This window comes from Danio rerio, chromosome 16, assembly GCF_049306965.1.
Source record: "Danio rerio strain Tuebingen ecotype United States chromosome 16, GRCz12tu, whole genome shotgun sequence".
NCBI classification, from domain to species: domain Eukaryota; kingdom Metazoa; phylum Chordata; class Actinopteri; order Cypriniformes; family Danionidae; genus Danio; species Danio rerio.
This window is the reverse complement of record NC_133191.1, coordinates 54,182,275-54,203,599: the sequence shown is the minus strand read 5'-3', so window position 1 is coordinate 54,203,599 and position 21,325 is coordinate 54,182,275. Positions and strand designations below refer to the sequence as shown.

General features: G+C 39.0%; 1 protein-coding gene across 2 annotated transcripts; it reads right to left on the bottom strand.

Moving 5' to 3' along the window:
* Positions 1–3,285: 3,285 nt before the first annotated feature.
* Positions 3,286–21,274, bottom strand: si:dkey-82o10.4. Of its 2 annotated transcripts, XM_001338222.7 has the most exons (5): positions 20,793–21,274; positions 18,457–18,528; positions 18,246–18,372; positions 9,995–10,136; positions 3,286–4,782 (listed from the first exon to the last, which is right to left on the bottom strand). In XM_001338222.7, the coding sequence occupies exons 1-5, from the start codon at positions 21,168–21,170 to the stop codon at positions 4,704–4,706; spliced, it is 798 nt and encodes a 265-aa protein (XP_001338258.2). In that variant the 5' UTR covers positions 21,171–21,274; the 3' UTR covers positions 3,286–4,703. The 2 variants fall into 2 exon arrangements, with proteins under 2 accessions (XP_001338258.2, NP_001313545.1); NM_001326616.1 differs by lacking the exon at positions 9,995–10,136 and having other exon boundaries at positions 4,657–4,782.
* Between the last annotated feature and the right edge of the window lie 51 nt (positions 21,275–21,325).

Genomic DNA, 21,325 nt, shown 5'->3' with positions numbered 1-21,325 from the left:
ATAATTATTACTATTATTGTTGTTGTTATTATTAAATATTACTATATTATTGTTGTTGTGTTATTATTATTATTATTATTATTATTAATTAACACTATTGTTATTATTATTATTAATATTATTATTTAGTATTAATTATTATTAATTATTGCTGTTATTATTGTTTTTGTTATTAATAATAATATAATTTTTTTATTATTAATTACTAATATTATTATTGCTAATTATTGTTATTATTATTATCATTATTATTATTAATTACTCTTGTTATTGCTATTATTAATAATAATATTTATTATTATCAATAATAATAATATTTATTATTATTATTATTAATAATATTATTAATTTGTACTATTATCATTGTTATTATTATTATTATTGTTATTACAATAATAATAATTATTATTAATACTACTATTAATTTGTACTATTATCATTGTTATTATTAATTATTACTATTATTATTATAATTATTTTTATTATAATTAATTAATTAACACGATTATTATTATTATTATTTATTATTAATGATTATTTAATACTATATTATTGTTAATTATTGTTATTATTATTAATTACTATTGTTATTGTTATTATAATTAATAATATTTATTATTATTATTATTATTAATTATTACTGTTGTTGTCGTTGTTGTTGTTATATTGTTATTATTATTCATTTGTACTATTATCATTGTTATTATTATTAATTATTATTATTAATTTTAATTTGTATCGTTATCATTGTTATTATTATTATTATTACTATTATTATTATTAATTTGTATTATTATCATTGTTATTATTATTATTACTGTTATTATGATGTTATGATGCTGATGATTATTATTATTATTACTATTATTGTTGTTATTATTAATTATTACTATTATTATTATTGTTAATTATTGTTGTTGTTATTATTATTATTATTTATTATTACTGTTATTATTGTTATTATTTTTTAATTATTATTATGCAAAAACAACTTAATAATGTTTAAAATAATTGCATTCAATTGTTTATTAGAATGTGTCAATTTGTAAAAACAGACAATGCATTTATATTTATGTGAATTATATAATGGAAACTGTCGAGGAAGGAACAAAATATATCAAATAATTGTGTCCCTATTGATCGGTTTATTCCTTTTTATGGTCTTTTGGATTCTCCAGGGAAGTCTCACCCAACATTTTGCTGTGTTTACTATATCACATTACATGTAAATATACCAAATTACAAAGTAAAGCTGCCTTTCATGTTTGCACAAACAAATACACCATACCAAGAATCCTTCTGCCTCATTTGGCAACATCAGCATAACCCATCAGAAATATGAGTTAATGTTTCAGCACAATAAACAGATTAATAATACCAGCAGAGAGTCCCTAATCCATGATAAAAGCCTAGAGGAGTGCAAAATAGCTTTGTAAAGCGCATTAATGCTTTTATTTGCTTTTGTCGGGCTGACTTGTAGTCGAAGCCAGCGTGATTAATTGCCTAATATGGCATTAACATATTTATTTCAATCGAAACAGGAGGTATGATATCCACTGTTAATCATATTATGACTTGTTTGCACACATGTGACAAAACACCCACGCGAGTCGAACAGAACAATCCATTACTGCCTAGCAAAATTATAATAATCCCACCGCCATATTTCTAAATGATTTAATGAATTTCAGTCAATGATAATTCGATGACTCCCTGTAAAGCCATGAATGCGTAAACAATTACGTGCCATGAAAGAGTTTTTTTTTTTTTTTTTTTTTTCCAAAGAAATAGGATGACATCCACGCATGGGTGAGAATATCTTCCTGTCAGTTTAACAAAGGATTTATTTTAATATCTAAATTAGGTGATAATTGGTCTCGACAGCCATCTGTGCTTCTCAACATATCAAATATCATAATTAATTGCATGGGGCTGTTTATCTTGTAGGGAATCGTTGAGTCTCTGATGTGGAAAGTTTGGTTGTTTCATTCCAGTCTTCTAGTACAGTGTTTTCCAACCCTGTTCCTGAAGACACACCAACAGTACACATTTTTAAGCTCTTCCTAATTAAACACACCTGAAATCAGCTCATCGGGACATTGGAAGAGACTCCAAAACCTGAAGTTAATAGGTCAGACAAGGTAGACATCCAAAATGTGTACTGTTGATGTGCCTTCAGGAACAGGGTTGGGAATCATGGAAAAGTGACTTTTCTGAATGTTTCGTTGTTTCCAGTTTTCTAATACAGTGTTTCCCATTGCTGTTCCTGAAGACACACCAACAGTACACATTTTCAACCTCTTCCTAATCAAACACACCTGAAATTTACTCATCTGGACACAATAACAGACTTCAAAACATGAAGTTAATGAGTCAGATAAGGGAGACATCCAAAATATGTACTGCTGATGTGGCTTCAGGAGCAGGGTTGAGAATCGTGGAAAAGTGACTTTTTTGAATGTTTCGTTGTTATATTCTAGTTTTCTAATACAATGTTTCCCAACCCTGTTCCTGAAGGCACACCAAGAGTACACATTTTCAACTTCTCCCTAATCAAACACGCCTGAAATCAGCTCATCAGAATATTAGAAGAGACTCCAAAACGTGAAGTAAATGGGTCAGATAGGGGAGACATCCAAAATATGTACTGTTGGTGTGCCTTCGGGAACAGGATTGGAATCACATTTTCAACTTCTTAATCAAACACCTGAAATTAACTCATCTGAACATTAGAAGAGACTCCAAAACCTGAAGTAAATGGGTCGGATAAGACAGACATCCAAAAATGTGTACTGTTGGTGTGCCTTCAGGAACAGGGTTGGGAATCATTGAAAAAGTGACTTTTCTGAACGTTTTATTGTTTCATTCCAGTTTTCTGTTTCCCAACCCTGTTCCTGAAGGCACACCAACAGTACATGTTTTCAATCTCTCCCTAATCAAACACACCTGAATCAGCTCAAGTTTTTAATATGTGGATTAAAAAATATGTACATTTATATGTATTTATGTATGCATTATATTATCTTTGCATACAATTAAAATGCAGCGTATGGGGGCAGGACAGTAAATTTGATGTTGTTCTCTGTTCTAGCTGCTGTTATCAGTCACAATTCTTATAATTTTTTTTCTTTTTCTGAGTCTCGATAAAACCCTTATGGAGTTCTTTTTTATTATTTAAGCAAATAGGATTGTAATATATATATATATATATATTTGTTGTACTCTCCTAATCACTGTGCACTAGGTTTACTCAACTTACCCTAAAAACGCCTTGCACAATGCACAAGCGGTAATTCTTTTTATTTTTTTTGTAATGTGATGCAAAGATAATACATACAGTTAAAGCCATCCCCCCCGATTAAAAGATTTATTTTTGGCCTTTATTAGATAAGACAGTATTGAGACAGGAAGCGAAGTGGGAGAGAGAGAGAGGGGGTAAGGCAGGGAAATGTCTTCGAGCCAGGATTCGAACTCTCAACGCCCTGACGTGCTATTGCACCATATGTCGGCGCACTAACCACTAGGCTATTGCGCCGACAGCTTAAAGTGACATTTAAAGGATAAACTAGGTTAATTAGGTTAACTAGGCAGGTTAGGGTAATTAGGCAAGTTGTTGATTAACAATGGATTCTTCTGGAGACTATCGAAAAACTAGCTGAAAGGGGCTGATAATTTTGACCTTAAAATGGTGTTTAAAAAGTTAAAAACTGCTTTTATTCCAGCCGAAATAAAACAAATAAGACTTTCTCCAGAGGAAAAAATATTATCAGACATACTGTGAAAATTCCTTTGCTCTGTTAAACATAATTTTGGAAATATTTAAAAAAACAAAAAAAAAAAATTAAAGGCGGGCTAATAACTCTGACTTCAACTGTGCATGAATACATACATACATTTCTTTTTAAATCAAACTATTAAAAACTTTCAAGGACTTAAGATGCTGATGATCGTTAAACGTGTCATAAGTCTTGTGAAAAGGGTCCGTTCTGAGTGTGCCTCACACAGGTGAGTGGGCTTGACAAACCACCTGTAGAAAATACCCTTTTAGCGCTCTTACACTCTCACAATCGCTTCATATATGAAGTGTGATTCACACAGGTGAGTGGGCTGGACAAACCACCTGGAGAAACATTTTTCTCTCCACGAAAAAACTCATGTCCCCCTTCCTCTAGCACTTAACTCTCTGAGCACTAAGAGTTCCTTTGTATAATTAGCACTTGTTGTGTGTATTGCCTCTTCTTGTTGAATCGCTGAATGCCTCCTCAATAGTAAGTCGTTTTGGATGAAAGCTCAATGACTGGATGTAAAACCAACGTAAAGTAATAACAGAAGATACTTGTTTACATTGGCTATGGCTTTATTTTTCAGCATGACTTACCCTAAGCAGCTGTCAGAAATGACACTACTGAATCGCTGAAATGGTTAATTTGAACCAGTTCAATGAAGCGAACCGTCTAAAAGAGTCTGTTCACTGAAATGTATCAGACTTCTGCTTGTTATTAACAAACTCTGTGGTCAGTGCTGCGTTTCGAACACATTTTAAGTCAAAATGTTTGAATTGTATTTATAGCAAAGCATAAAATCAGCTGTCAATCAAGCATTGTCTTACAACAATGGCTGAACAAAGAATAAAAAAAAATCCCAAAACCACCATTAATGACCACCATTTTATTCTGTAAAGTCAGTTTTGTTGCGTCTTTAGTTTACTCCAGTTGTTTCCAGTGCCATAATCGGGTCACCGTCCACTCCGGATTCCCTCCAGCGCTCAACTCCTGATAAAACCTTTAACAAACACACAATAATGAGTTGTAGGACTAAAATATAATAAATAATGAGATTATGAAATGAGTTAAATTAATATATTTTCTATAAGGAATTCAAAATAATTTAGTTAAAAAAATGATCCACTTCTGGATTGAACCACACTATGTCAACGCAGAAGCAATAACTAGCTGATGAAATATGTAAAAAATAAAATAAAATAAACAAAGAATCTCTATATAGATCAGGGGTGGTCAACTCTGTTCCTGGAGAGCCACCTTCCTGCAGATTTCAGTTGCAACCCATATCAAACACACCTGCCTGTAATTATCACATGGTGTTCAGGTCCTAATTAATTGGTTCAGGTGTGTTTGATATGGGGAGCAACTGAAACCTGCAGGAAGGTGGCTCTCCAGGAACAGAGTTGGCCACCCCTGATATAGGACATTGTTGTCGTAATTGATCACAACAAAAACAAGCAACCAGATATTTTTGGTAATCAGTTTAGTTGACAATATGGTTATTTTTATTTTGCTATCTGTCTGAATGTTACCATAATTACAATATATATTGTATGGTTACAAAATAATAATATTTATTTTTTGATTTATTTATCAAATTTATTTATATATATATATATATATATATATATATATATATATATATATATTTTTTTTTTTTTTTTGCTTTATTCTGGACAGTGATATTTTGCTTTATTGTTGATAAATAAATCAAAAAATAAATATTATTTTATATATATATATATATATATATATATATATATATATATATATATATATATATATATATTAGGGATGTAATGGTATCAGAATTTCACGGTATGAATTGGTATGAATGGCATGGCACAGTATTTATTGAATAATTTACAGGAAAAACAAAACTAATGAAAAGACTCGAAAAAAAGTGCCAAGAGTGTTTATTTACCTTAGCACTGAACATATCAATGACATACAAATCAGCCATCTATCTGTAAGTTTCGAAACAGGAACTTCAATGTTAATAACAAAAAACTATTAAACTATATAAAAAAAATAAAGTTTTAATTTAGGATTGTTGAAAAATCATCACATTCAACATTTAATTACTCACTCACTTAGAGATGGGTTTTTTATGGAAAATTATCATATAACTACAATCTGGTAAAAGCTGGGATCTCTGGGCATTTACAATGTCCCCTGCAACAGAAAAAAAACCCTCTCATTTGGGACTGAGGTTTCTGGGACAGAGAGATATGATTTATTGAGTGATGTGCCTACGGTAATATTGAAAATAATTACTATTGCGGTATGACGGTATTTACAATATTGTTACATCCCTAATATATATATATATATATATATATATATATATATATATATATATATATATATATATATATATATATATATATATATATACATATATATATATATATATATATCTCCCAGGTTTCTTGCCTTCAGTTGGTCCAAAATGCTGCTGCTAGATTTATCTGTAATAGCAGAAAACCTGACCACATTACCCCTCTTCTAAGGGGCCTTCATTGGCTGCCTGTCCAATTCAGAATTGATTTTAAAGTGCTTTTACTGTTATATAAATCCCTCCATAAACCAGCCCCATCTTATCTCTCAGAGCTACTTCATTTTTACACTCCCGTGAGATTAAGTGATCAGAATGTTCTATAATCTTATATCTATATCAAGGGTGTAACGATACGCGTATTCGTATTGAACCGATCGGTACTAGACTTTCGGTTCGGTACGCATTGCAAACTGAAAGATTCAATTCAGATTAACATCTAAAAATATAAAAGGCAATAAATACAAAATTGAATGTTTTCAGTGCAACAACGCTCAACATGGCAATCCAAATGACGTGGCAGACAACATGCTGCCTTCCCCGCTGTCATGTTAAACAGTAGACCATCGCTTTGAACTCAGAATACCACTTTATTAAAGCAAGCACTCATTAGCAATCTTGCTAGCTTCTGTGTCAGGCTACTCCTGCATTTGTTTTTTTGCTGTAATGAATCATTACAACCAACCATACAAGGTGTTGATCTGCATTTCACAAATGACTAGTTGCATTATTTTCCCTAATCAGAACGTGTGTATACATTTTTATTCATTCATTCATTTTCTTTTTGGCTTAGTCCCTTCATAAATCAGGGGTCACCACAGTGGAATGAACTGCCAACTTATCCAGCATATGTTTTACGCAGCGGATGCCCTTCCAGCTGCAATCCATCACTGGAAAACATCTATGCACACTCATTCACACAAATACACTACGGACAATTTTGCCTTCCCAATTCACCTATAGAGCATGGACTTGTAGGAAAAGCCGGAGCACTCAGAGGAAACCCACACCAACATGGGAAGAACATGCAAACTCCACACAGAAATGCCAACTGACCCAGCCAAGGCTTTTTTTAAGACATAATTCTACCGCAAATACAAATGCAAATATGCGAAACCTGATATATCCTAAATAAGAAAACAAACCCTATGGTGTCAGAACTAAAAAAAAAAATCAACAAAATCACACAATGTAATATACAAAAAAATAACAGGTGCTAAAAAAAAAAGTGTGAGATCAGAGCTACTGAAGTACGACACTTTCACAAAGTTAACTTAAGAAACGGCACTCGCTGAGCGACAGAGAGTGAAACGTGCTAATGTGACAGATGGAAAGATGTTTTGAAACACGAGAGAGAGAAAAAAAAGAAGTACGCAAACAGCTGAGAGCGAACCTATTAGCATCTATAGATCCATCAAAGCACTGCGCAAAAACAAATGTCTGTCATAAGGCAGAAATCCATTAAGTACATTTAAGACGATTTGAGGCTGCGCTGGCGTTCATCACTCAGACTTTTACATCCACGCTCACCAAAAAAAAAATCGCTGTCTGTGGGGAGGAGAATTTGTCAAGCGAGGTGCTCTTTACAAGTGTGCTGAAATGAAGAGCGTTTGACTTCTAATTATGTTTTGAGTGTGACTCTTTCAAAGAGTTTGTATATGACATTTAGCCTCCAGTGCCAAACATACAGCCGCTATATGCAGATCTGGACTGAAAACTGTGCGGCGCTTGGCAATTAAGTCATGTAAAATGTTCAGAGTATTTTAGAAACGTACTGTAAGATAAGTGATAAAAAGTGACAAAAACAAAAACATTTAGCATCAAAAGCTGAAAAAAAGTGTGCTTCTGTCTTTTATATTTTTACACTGTAAAATAAATATTAATAAAATAAATTGAAAATTGTACAAAATAAATTGTAAAATAAAAATTAAATAAAAATATAAATAAAAAGTAAATAAAAATAAAATTTAAATAAAATACAAATAAATTGTAAATACAAATAAATTATGAATAAAAAACAAAAGTAAATAGAAATAAAATTATTCATTCATTCATTTTCTTTTCTGCTTTATAAATTTTCTTTTCGGCTTTATTATTCTGGGGTCGCCACAGCGAAATGAACCGCCAACTTATCCAGCATATGTTTTTTTACGCAGTGGATGCCCTTCCAGCTGCAACCCATCACTGGGAAAATAAAAATAAATTGTAAATAAAAATTAAAATAAATTGAAAATAAAAAATAAATAAAAACAAGTTGTAAATAAAAATAAAAATATATTATTAATTGTAAATAAAAATAAAAACAAATAGTAAATAAAAAATTGTAAATAAAAATAAATTGTAAATAAAATTTAATTGTAAGTAAAAATAAAAAGTAAATAAAAATAAATTGTAAATAAAATAAAAAGGAAATAAAAAATTTATTCTAAATACTAATAAATTGTATATAAAATAAAAAGTCAATAAAAAAATTGCAAGTAAATAAAAACAAATTGTAAATAAAAAGTAAATAAAAATAAATTGTAAATACTAAAAAATTGTAAATAAAAATAAAAAGTTAATAAAAATTAATTGTAAATAAAATGAAAAAGTAATCTAAAATTGAAAAAGTACTAATAAATTGTATATAAAAATAAGAAGTAAATTAAAAATAAATTACAAGCAAATAAAAATTAATTGTAAATAAAAATTAAATAAAAATAAAAGTAAAACTAAATAAAACTAAATTGAAAATAAATTAAATAGTAAATACAAATAAAAAGTAACTAAAAATACAAAGTAAATAAAAATAAATAGAAAATAAAAATAAATTGTAAATAAAATAAATTGTAAATAAAAACAAATAGTAAATAAGAATAAAAATAAATTGTAAAAAAATTTAACTGTAAACAAATTATATAACAAATAAAATAAATAATGAAATATTAAATAATTATATTGTTTATAATAATTGTGTTTTTAAAATCCTAATTATTATTATTTAATCTGGTTGTAAAATCAACATTTCCTATTTTCATTTTAACATAACTAATAGTTTTACATGAATAGTTTAGATGCAAAAACCTCTAGTGCCATCTGTAATTTTCTTTTACGATGTAGGTGGGGGGAGATGCGTCATGCGGGGCCCCTAAATTGTCAGGACCCCATGCACTATGTCCCCTTTTTCCCACACTGGCAATGCCCATGTATATATTATTGAATATTTAATTAAACTTAACCTTAACAAAATATCATTAACACCGGAAAATATAAACTATTTAGTCACTATTTTTTTCACTATTAGTGAAATTAATTAACTTTTATTTAAAATGAATTAAAAATGATTTATCTATGAATAAATATGTCACTATAACTGTGTCTAAATGCAAAAATAATAATTATATCTAGATAGTAGCATGGCTGAGTCATTTCATAAAAGAAAATCAAATTCATTCATTAATTTTCCTTCGGTTTAGTCCCTTTATTTATCAAGGGTCGCCACAGCGGAATAAACCGCAAACTATTCCAGCATTTGTTTTACACAGCGGATGCCCTTCCAGCTGCAACCCGGCACAAGGGAACACTTATAAACGCTCATAAACTACGAGCAATTTAGTTTACCCAATTCACCTATATTCCTTGGACTGTAGGGGAAACTGGAGCACCCGGAGGAAACCCACGCCAAGATGGGGAGAACATGCAAACTCCACATAGAAATGCCAACTGACCCAGCTGGGACTCAAACCAGCGACCTTCTTGCTGTGAGGTGACAGTGCTAACCACTGAGCCACCATGCCACCTCATGTAGGAATCGTATACGTCAAATATATTCAACAGTTGATTGGTCATGTTTTTGATATTGAGCTCTTGGAGGCATTCATGTAGACGCACTCACTCATACACAGCTGTGATGATCTTCTGAGGTTCTTGTTCTGCAGTTAAATCTATCTTGAAGATGCGGGTCCCGTCAGGATCCTCAGGTACATCTGCGCTGGACAGATACCAGAGTCTCATCGTGATGTAGATGAACTTTCTGCCTAGAAAAACACAAACATTTCAGCTACGCTAATACAGTACCACTTTCACATCACAGCAAGAAGGTTGCTGGTTCAAGTCCTGGCTGGACCAGTTGGCATTTCTGTGTGGAGTTTGCATGTTCTCCCCGTGTTGGTGTAGGTTTCCTCCGGGTGCTCCCGTTTCCCCCCACAAGTCCAAAGACATGCAGTATAGGTGAATTGGGTAAGTTAATTTGTCCGTAGTGTATGTGTGTAAATGGGTGTGTATGGGTGTTTGCCAGTGATAAGTTGGCGGTTCATTCCGCTGTGTCGATCCCTGATTAATAAAGGGGCTAAGCCAAAAAGTAAATGAATGAATGAATGAAATTGGCCGTAGTGTATGAGTTTTTGTGTGTAAATGAGTGTGTATGAGCGTCTCTCCAGTACTAATTTGTGGCTGGAAGGGCATTAACTGTGTAAAACATATACCAGAATAGTTGGCGGTTCATTCTGCTGTGGCGACCTCTGATAAATAAGGGACAAAACTGAAGGAAAATGAATGAATGAATATATTTTACTCCTCTATTTGTTCCAAACTCGTTTGAGTTTCTTTCTTTCATTGAACGCTATACAGTAGAAGGTATTTAGCAAAATGTCAGAAACCGATTGACTTCCATAGTATTGGATCTTCCTACTATGGATGCCCTAGTAGCAAATAATTCTGGCCCAGATTTGGCAAAAAGCTGGCACAGCAGGCATTCATCCGGCACTGGCATACAGCATGTGGGCCAAACATGGCCCGGGTTTGGCAGAGGTGGCACCGTTTTTAAGGCGGCACACAAGATTTGGGCCAGATGAAAAACGTAGTATTTGGACCAGATTTAAAAATTTGATAAGTGGGCCATGTGAGTTTGGCCAGTCTTGACCCACATTTAAAATACACTAAAATCATTTTTGAGTAAAGAAAAAAAATTCTACCAATCAGGTCACTTTGAGAAAAAGCGTGCCCATAGTGTGCCTAAAGCGCATCACTCCATGGGTTTATCAATTTCATTGCAATCGTGACACACCAACCTATCTGGCCCAGTTCAGGCCCAGTTATGAATTATTAACTTGGCTGAGACTTGGCCCAGATATGGTCTGTGTTTGGCCCTTGTCTGGAAGCCAGATTTGGCCCAGTCATGTACCGTAATTCACTGCGGCATGTGGGCCAAGCAAAACCTGATTCTGTGGGCCAGAGCTGGGCCAGAGAAATTTTGCTATGTGGGTGTTGATGGTTACCAATTAACAACAGTCTTCAAAATATCTTCTTTTGTGTCAAACAGAAAAAAAAACTCATACATGTCTGAAATCATTTAAGGCTGAGTAAATTTAAATTTTTGGATGAACCAATAAGAAGAATCCGACATGAAAGACAAATATATTAAGGTTACGGTTTGGACACACGGCTCTACATAGTGTTCCGTTTAAAATAGGGAGACATCCAAGTGGTATCCAAGTTTAATCATGGTATTGAGGAGAAAATATAGAGCATATTGTAAAGAAATGTTCATTTCTAGTTCAATTCATCTTTATTTCTATAGCTCTTTTACAAAGTAGACTGTGTCAAAGCAGCTTAACATATAAGCTCTAGTAAACTGAAACTGAGTCAGTCCAGATTTCAGAGTTGAAGTTCAGTTCAGTTTAGTTCAGTGTGGTTTCATTTTCACTGCTGAAAGTCCAAACACTGAAGAGCAAATCCATTGATGCGCAGCTGCACAAGTCTTAAACTAAACAGTGGTTAGAGTGGCGAGAAACAAACTTTACCAATTGACGAAAGTGAAGGGAAAAAAAAAAAACCTTGAGAGAAACCAGACTCAGTTGGGCATGACAATTTCTCCTCTGGCAAAACTTCTTGTGCAGTGCTACAGTCCAGGCGCCGGACGCTGGAGAATGCTGGACGTCCATCGTGGAGAAGCTGAAGGTGTCTAAATGTCCGTTATATAGTGGGGAAAGCAATATGTGTCACGGTCGGTGAGGGAAAAAAAGGAGTGCAGACCCAATTGCAGAAAAATGAAGGAATATTTATTATAAACTACAAATAAAAATAAAAGGCAAAACAAAACTACCCCGAAGGGGAAAAACATTAATAAAAAGGCAAAAACAAACTTGACAGGGCTGGCAGGACAAAACAGGACTGGAGACAACAAGACAGAGTAATATTGACGACGAACTGACAAAGGACTGAAAACATGAGGGGGATTATAAAGCAAAAAGTAAATTGACACACAGGTGAACACAATTAACTAATGATGGGATAACAAGGAGGGTGGGACTAGACAATAGACGGGAGAGCGCATGACACAGAGAGACAATACAAGCCATGCGCTCACATAACAACACTGAAGCACGTGACCACAATGTAAACACTGAGCCACGTGCTTTGACAAAAGACGCAAGACACGAGCACAAGATGAATGAAAGCACCCACCGTGCGCTCACACACGCAGCGTGCATGCTTCATCCCAGCGCCGACCAAAACCGAAACCAACAAGACTGAGACGCTGGGAATGAAACACCACGCTGCTGACAAACGAAAACACAAACACGAGTACAAGCGCGCACGCATCTGAGGGACGCAGAGCGCGCGCGCGGCCGCGTCAAGCAGGAGCGCGCACACTCTACGTACACCCACGACGGCGCGCGCTCACACAGAGACAGAAACAGGACCAGACATGAGAAGTGTCAGAGCTCTGCCACCAAAACAAGAATTTTCAAGACCAAAGTGGCAGAACCCTGACACTAGCCCCCCCCAAAAGGGACGCCACCTGGCGTCCCTAAAGGGAACATCCAACAAGGTACAAGACAGACAAGAAACACTACAAGACAACAAAACAGGCAACATCAACAGACACAAGACAGGGGGGTGAACAGGCAAGACGACATGAAGGGGGGGAGGGAGGGAAGCCAAGCCGGACTCAACAAGACAAACAAGGGAGGGATGGGAGGGCAAGACCAGGGAGGATCAGGAGGGACAGTCCAGGGTGGATTCAGTGGGTCGGGGGCCCCGGCAGGGAGCCAGGGTGGAGCCGGAGGGTCCTTCCAGGGTGCAGGGAGGGAACACCAGGGAGGAGCAGGAGGGACGACCCAGGGAGAGTCTATCAGGGGAGACAAGGCAGGAGGTCGGTGGGGAGCCGGCTGGGCTGGAGGCCTGTGGGGAGCCGGCAGGGCTGGAGACCAGAGGGGAGCCGGCAGGGCTGGAGACCAGAGGGGAGCCGGCAGGGCTGGAGACCAGAGGGGAGCCGGCAGGGCGGGACGTCTGGGTGGCGCCGGCAGGGCAAGGAGCCGGGCTGATGCCGGCAGGGCAAGGAGCCGGGCTGATGCCGGCAGGGCAAGGAGCCGGGCTGGGGCCGGCAGGGCAAGGAGCCGGGCTGGGGCCGGCAGGGCAAGATGTGTGGGTGGCGCCGGCAGGGCAAGGAGCCGGGCTGGTGCCGGCAGGGCTAGACGTCTGGTTGATGCCGGCAGGGCAAAGAGCCGGGCTGGGGCCGGCAGGGCGAGACGTCTGGGTGGCGCCGGCAGGGCAAGGAGCCGGGCTGGTGCCGGCAGGGCGAGACGTCTGGGTGGCGCCGGCAGGGCAAGGAGCCGGGCTGGGGCCGGCAGGGCAAGATGCCGGGCTGGGGCCGGCAGGGCAAGATGTCTGGGTGGCGCCGGCAGGGCAAGATGTCTGGGTGGCGCCGGCAGGGCAAGGAGCCGGGCTGGTGCCGGCAGGGCTAGACGTCTGGTTGATGCCGGCAGGGCAAGGAGCCGGGCTGGGGCCGGCAGGGCGAGACATCTGGGTGGCGCCGGCAGGGCAAGGAGCCGGACTGGGACCGGCACTGAGGGGCGCTCAGGGGCTGGAGCCGACACTGGAGGGCGCTCAGGGGCTGGAGCCGACACTGGAGGGCGCTCAGGGGCTGGAGCCGACACTGGAGGGCGCTCAGGGGCTGGAGCCGACACTGGAGGGCGCTCAGGGGCTGGAGCCGACACTGTAGGGCGCTCAGGGGCTGGAGCCGACACTGGAGGGCGCTCAGGGGCTGGAGCCGACACTGGAGGGCGCTCAGGGGCTGGAGCCGACACTGGAGGGCGCTCTGGGGCTGGAGCCGACACTGGAGGGCGCTCTGGGGCTGGAGCCGACACTGGAGGGCGCTCTGGGGCTGGAGCCGACACTGGAGGGCGCTCTGGGGCTGGAGCCGACACTGGAGGGCGCTCTGGGGCTGGAGCCGACACTGGAGGGCGCTCTGGGGCTGGAGCCGACACTGGAGGGCGCTCTGGGGCTGGAGCCGACACTGGAGGGCGCTCTGGGGCTGGAGCCGACACTGGAGGGCGCTCTGGGGCTGGAGCCGTTGTGGTGGAGGAGCCCTTTCTCCTCCGACGCTTCCTTGGTCTGGGTGGCGGGAAGCTGGCCACCTCTTCAGACACTGCAGTATACTCCACTGCCTGCAGGACTGATGCAGTGTCTGTTGCGGGTGCTTCACTGGGTGATGCTGCAGCCAGGGTTGTAGCTGGGTGGGCTGCAGCAGGTTCCGTCACCAATAGAGGGGTAACAATAGAGGAAGACCTGTTCCTCCTCCTCAGTTTCCTCTTCTCTGTGGGAGGCAGCAGTGAGCTGGGTTCAGGTTGGTCTGTTGGTGGAAGAACAGAGCAGATTCTCTCCTGAGGACATTCATGGGCAACTTGATTAACCATATGGTCCACAAACTGTTTGTACGAGTAGCCCACCAATCTCTGTATCTGCAGAGGATAGAGGGGTTTATCAAGAGCGAAGTTCAGGAGATTCAAAAGAGCCCAGTCATTGAACCCAAGGCCCTCTGCTGCCATACGGAACCTCTCCGCAAACTCCTTTAACTCAGAGCCATGTTGCCGCAGCGCATGCAGACGGAGAAGCTGTGGCATGTGGCTGAGGAAGGAGTCATCCTTCTGCTGGGTCCTCATTTTGGTCAGTTCGTACTGTCACGGTCGGTGAGGGAAAAAAAGGAGTGCAGACCCAATTGCAGAAAAATGAAGGAATATTTATTATAAACTACAAATAAAAATAAAAGGCAAAACAAAACTACCCCGAAGGGGAAAAACATTAATAAAAAGGCAAAAACAAACTTGACAGGGCTGGCAGGACAAAACAGGACTGGAGACAACAAGACAGAGTAATATTGACGACGAACTGACAAAGGACTGAAAACATGAGGGGGATTATAAAGCAAAAAGTAAATTGACACACAGGTGAACACAATTAACTAATGATGGGATAACAAGGAGGGTGGGACTAGACAATAGACGGGAGAGCGCATGACACAGAGAGACAATACAAGCCATGCGCTCACATAACAACACTGAAGCACGTGACCACAATGTAAACACTGAGCCACGTGCTTTGACAAAAGACGCAAGACACGAGCACACGATGAATGAAAGCACCCACCGTGCGCTCACACACGCAGCGTGCATGCTTCATCCCAGCGCCGACCAAAACCGAAACCAACAAGACTGAGACGCTGGGAATGAAACACCACGCTGCTGACAAACGAAAACACAAACACGAGTACAAGCGCGCACGCGTCTGAGGGACGCAGAGCGCGCGCGCGGCCGCGTCAAGCAGGAGCGCGCACACTCTACGTACACCCACGACGGCGCGCGCTCACACAGAGACAGAAACAGGACCAGACATGAGAAGTGTCAGAGCTCTGCCACCAAAACAAGAATTTTCAAGACCAAAGTGGCAGAACCCTGACAATATGATGATCACTGATATTGAGAATAATTTAGATCCTAATATTACTTTAAGTATTGGATTAAGAGATAAAAGATTAAAAGCATTACTAATGTTTCCTAGGGATACTGGGTTTTATAATGCTGTGTTCACACCAGACGCGACAATTGAGGATAAATCGCGCTATTCACGCGTAAATAGACACGTGAACATTTTGAGTTTACTCGCATCATTTCCGCGTCAAATTCACTTCACAACAGACGTGGATTCGCATTATGGGCAGGGCTTCTGTCAGCCCGGTGACTCTAGCTTCGTTGCTAATGGCTAACATGGATCTTATTGAGACAATAACTGTGTTCATGTGCTTTATCAAGCTGAAAAACAGCGTCGATTTGTTTGGAGTCATGTCTAAGTCTGCTATATCAGTGGTTCTCAAAGTGGGGGTCGGGACAATTAAAGGGGGGGGTCGCCTGGTGATTTCCAAAAATCTATTTATTTTGAATAAACCATAAGAATTACCATATTTTATCCATAACCTACTGAAGAGAAAAAAATAGTTGTTTATAGTTACTATATACTATATAGTTACTATAGTAGCTTAGTTACTAGTTCTATTGGATTGCGACCCCTGGTGTAATTACATCATATTAAATACACAGCATAGCGTCAGATATGGCAGATTGATTTTATAACACTAGGTTAAACTTTCTGGTCCATTGACAGCAATCACATACATTCGAGAGTGAGAGGAGAGAGGAGACAGAGAGATGAAGACAATTATGCTATGGGGAGGGTTAGTAGGCCTTGATGGACAGAAGCCAGTGGGCAGATTTGGCCAGGATGCCGGGGTTAAACCCCTACTCTTTTTTTGAAGGACATCCTGGGGTTTTTAAAAACCACTGAGAGTCGGGACCTCAGTTTACGTCTCAACTGAAAGACAGCGCTCACTGAGCAGTATACAGTCCCCGTGACTACTGGGGCATTAGGACCCACACAGACCGCAGGTTGGGCGCCCCCTGCTGGCCTCACTAACACCACTTTCTGCAGCAACCTAGCTTTCCCATGTGGTCTCCCATCCAGGTACTGAACGAGCGCAGCCCTGCTTAGCTTCAGTGGGCGACCATGTGAGAGCTGCAGAGAGCTAGCTGCCGTTAAATATATTGATATATTGCGCAGCCCTAATTTCCTTAAATATGCATGCAGTTCCATATGTTTCTAGCTCTAATATCTGAACACAGAACACTCTCTAGTTATTTTTTTTACATATTAGAACCCAATGTTTTTACAAAGGGGATTTCGAAAATCATTATTTAATTTTATTTTATATATATATAAATGTATATATATATATATATATATATATATATATATATATATATATATATATATAATTTTTTTTTTGCTGAAAAACAAAGAACCGAAAAACCCATCATGAAACAATAATCTGTGCAAAATGTAAAATACAGCATGAAACAAGAGAAAATGACGACATCCAAAACATACATGACCTACAAAAAGACACAGCAATGGATCTAGGAAGAAAAAAACTTACAAATCTTCAGAAATTAAACAACACTATTAGTCTTTATGGTGTTTTAGAAAAAAAAGACTGGATCCCACATTTTATCAAATTTCCTCAGAGTTTCCAGAGGTGGTATATCAGAGGTGGTATACATTTTCCAAATGTAAAGTAGAGGTGAGTCCGACAAGCCAGTAAAAAAAAAGAGGCCTAACATTTTCTTTCCGAAAACAAAGCATAACTTTTTTTTTTTTTTTGCTATGATCATGCCATACTGAACAGGTTACCTGTATGTTTTAGTTGAGAGTCTCAAGAAAATCTGACCAGCCAAAAATTGCTATCATTGGGTCAGGGAGTAAAACACAATCAGCTGAAACTGAAATAGAAAATCATAATTTATCAAAAATAAATAAAATCACTGTTTTATGTAGCACAAAATGTTGCATACAATCAGATCAATTACATCAGTTGTCACCAAACTTGTTCCTGGAGGGCCAGTGTCCTGCAGACTTTGGCTGTTTCTCAATATGCGTTCTTCAGCGGTCTTGCGTCCTCATGTTCTCGTGCAAGTTCAGTTCCAATACTCAAGACCGCAAGTATGGAGGACTCTTTCACACAAATACACTACAGCCAATTTAGTTTAATCAATTCACCAATAGTGCATGTCTTTGGACTGTGCGGGAAACTAGTGCACCCAGAGGAAACCTATGCTAACACGGGGAGAACATGCAAACTTCACACAGAAATGCCAACAGACCAAGCTGGGACTGGTACCAGCAACCTTTTTGCTGTGAGGTGACGGTGCTAACCACTAAGCCATTGCCACCCCGCTCCATGTATTTATCACTTCAAAATAAACAAAATGTTATGGTATTTAAATACGATTGATAACAAGAATAAACAGACTCACCTCTCTGGTCAAAGAATACAGACACATCCTCAGGCAGAACAAATATAATGTCGTCAAGAGAAATGGCAAGCTGTCTTTTTTGGGTCTCTGAAAGTGCTCTACACTTCTTTCTGATATTCTCCACAGCCTGCAAACAGGAGAAAATCATGTTTCACAGCTCTTCTGTGACTTGATTGTTTGCCAGAGCGGTGATTTACAGTAATGAACGAACCTCTCTGGACATCACACTCCTCAACTCCTCAAAGTTGCCTTTGGACAGCAAGTCAGACACATGAACCGCAGCCTGTGGAGAGATCTCAGTCATCAGCACTAATTAGACACTTATTACTGATAAACAGACAGATCAGGTGGGCTGGGTTTTGGCCATCAAGACGTTATCATATTGATTTCTCTTTTTAGACATTATTGTATTGTGTAATTAGCATGCAAATAAGTGTTTATTTCATTCCTGAAAATCTTCTTTTGTTCCAAAATCTAATTTGCTATTATTAAATTGCATTATTTCTGCATGTATCAGCCACACTGCTGTAGGGATATTGTTAGAAGAGCAGGGGTATTATTATTGAGATGCTTTTAGTTGATGTTATTAATAATTTTGTGTGTTTTTGTATATGTATGTATACACTTACTGGCCACTTTATTAGGTACACCTTTCTAGTACTGGGTTGGATCCCCTTAAACTGCCTTAATCCTTTGTGGCATAGATTCAACAAGGTACTGGAAATATTCTGCTCCGAAGATTTTGCTCCATATTGACATGATAGCATCACGCAGTTGCTGCAGATTTGTCGGCTGCACATCCATGATGTGAATCTCCCGTTCCACTACATCCCAAAGGTGCACTATTGGATTGAGTTCTGGTGACTGTGGAGGCCATTTGAGTGCAGTGAACTCATTGTCATGTTCAAGAAACCGGTCTGAGATGATTTGCGCTTTATGACATGAAGCGTTATCCTGCTGGAAGTAGCCATCAGAAGATGAGTACACTGTGGTCATAAAGGGATGGACATGATCAGCAACAATACTTAGGTAGGCTGTGGTGTTGACGAGATGCTCAATTGGTACTAATGGGCCCAAAGTGTGTCAATAAAATATCCCCCACACCATTACACCACCACCACCAGCCTGAACCGTTGATACAAGGCAGAATGGATCCATGCTTTCATGTTGGTGACACCAAATTCTGACCCTACCATCCTAATGTTGTAGCAAAAATCGAGACTCATTAGATCAGGCAACGTTTTTCCAACCTGTTGTCCAATTTTGATGAGCCTGTGTGAATTGTAGCCTCAGTTTCCTGTTCTTAGCTGACAGGAGTGGCCTGTGGTCTTCTGTTGCTGTAGCCCATCTGCCTCAAGGTTGGACATGTTGTGTGTTCAGAGATGCTCTTCTGCAGACCTCGGTTGTAACGAGTGCTTTTTTGAGTTACTTTTGCCTTTCTATTGGCTGAAACCAGTCTGGCCATTCTCCTCTGACCTCTGGCATCAACAAGGCATTTGCGTCCACAGAACTGCTGCTCACTGGATATTTTCTCTTTTTCGGACCATTCTCTGTAAACCCAAGAGATGGTTGTGCGTAAAAATCCCAGTAGATCAGCAGTTTCTGAAATACTCAGATCAGCCCATCTGGCACCAACAACCATGCCACGTTCAAAGTCACTTAAATCACCTTTCTTCCCCATTCTGATGCTTGGTTTGAACTCCAGCAGATCATCTTAACCCCGTCTACATGCCTAAATGCATTGCTTGTGTTTGGCTGATTAGAAATTTATGTTAACGAGCAGTTGGACAGGTGTACCTAATAAATTGGCCGGTGAGTGTATATTACTAATTATATATACAGTGCTCAGCATAAACGAGTACAACCTATTACATGTATTGTGTATATTTACACATGTTATTTTTATTTTTAAATGTTTGTCATGTTTTGTTGTTTTTGTACTACATTAAGTCGAACAACATGGGATGTGATTGCATTTTTTTTTGGTCTAAAATGCTTTATTACATTTAATTTCAGTAACAAAAGTTAATCCATCATAAGTCAGGGGTCAGGGGTGTCCAAACTCAGTTCTGGAGGGTCGATGTCCTGCTAAGTTTAGCTCCAACAGAAAGTTTCTAGTATATCTAGTAAGAGCTTGACTAGCTGGTTCAGATGTGTTTGATTAGGGTTGGTGCTAAACTCTCCAGGACACCAGCCCTCCAGGACCCAAGTTCGGACACCCCTTACTTAAGAGTTTGAGGATTTTCCCCTTAAAGGGACAGTGCACCCAAAACTGAAAACTCTCATCATTTACTCACCCTTTGTGTTTCTTTCTTCTGTTGAACACAAAATTAGATATTTTAAAGAAAACTGGAAACCTGTAACCATTGACTTCCATAGTATTTTAGTTACATACTATATAGTTTCTCCTACTATGTTTTCAACCACTTACCTTAATCTTTGCAAATCTAATGAATCTTATTTTTCAGTGGACTTGAAAGATTGTAAATTGTAAGTTTCATTTATGCGTGAACTGTCCCTTTAATGCGACTCCATAATCATACCAACCTGTTTCACACCATTGTCAAACTCCACATTGAACTTCAAGCCAAAGTACAGTTCGGTTAAAAATAAGATGACTTTATTCCTGATCCACAGGATGGGGTCTGGTGTGCCCACCACGGTGATGACAGGACGCCCAGAGTCCTTCTTGTCTGCATCTTTACTATTATATCTGCGCTGCTGACCGCTGAACTGCGCACACCGTCTGCGCAGGTGATGCCATGCGCGCTCTGGAGAGGTCACGCAGATGGCATGAGCGCGCGCGCGCTGATGCCACCACGGTTGGCAAAGGGTCTCGTGTTTAGGATACAAAATATTCCTATTCCACCGAATGGCAAGAGATGCGAGTTCCCGACGTGCAGCCAAACACGCGAGTCGTTGCATCACGGACGCGCATTACAATTAAAGTTGCGCAATCCCGAACTGGTCATTGTAAAACTAGTGAATGACAGAAAAACAGTCCTCACCGTCGCTTCCGTAGCCCTTATGAAACTTGTACCCATAATGCTTTTGGTTTCTCATCACTTGTGTAGTTTCTC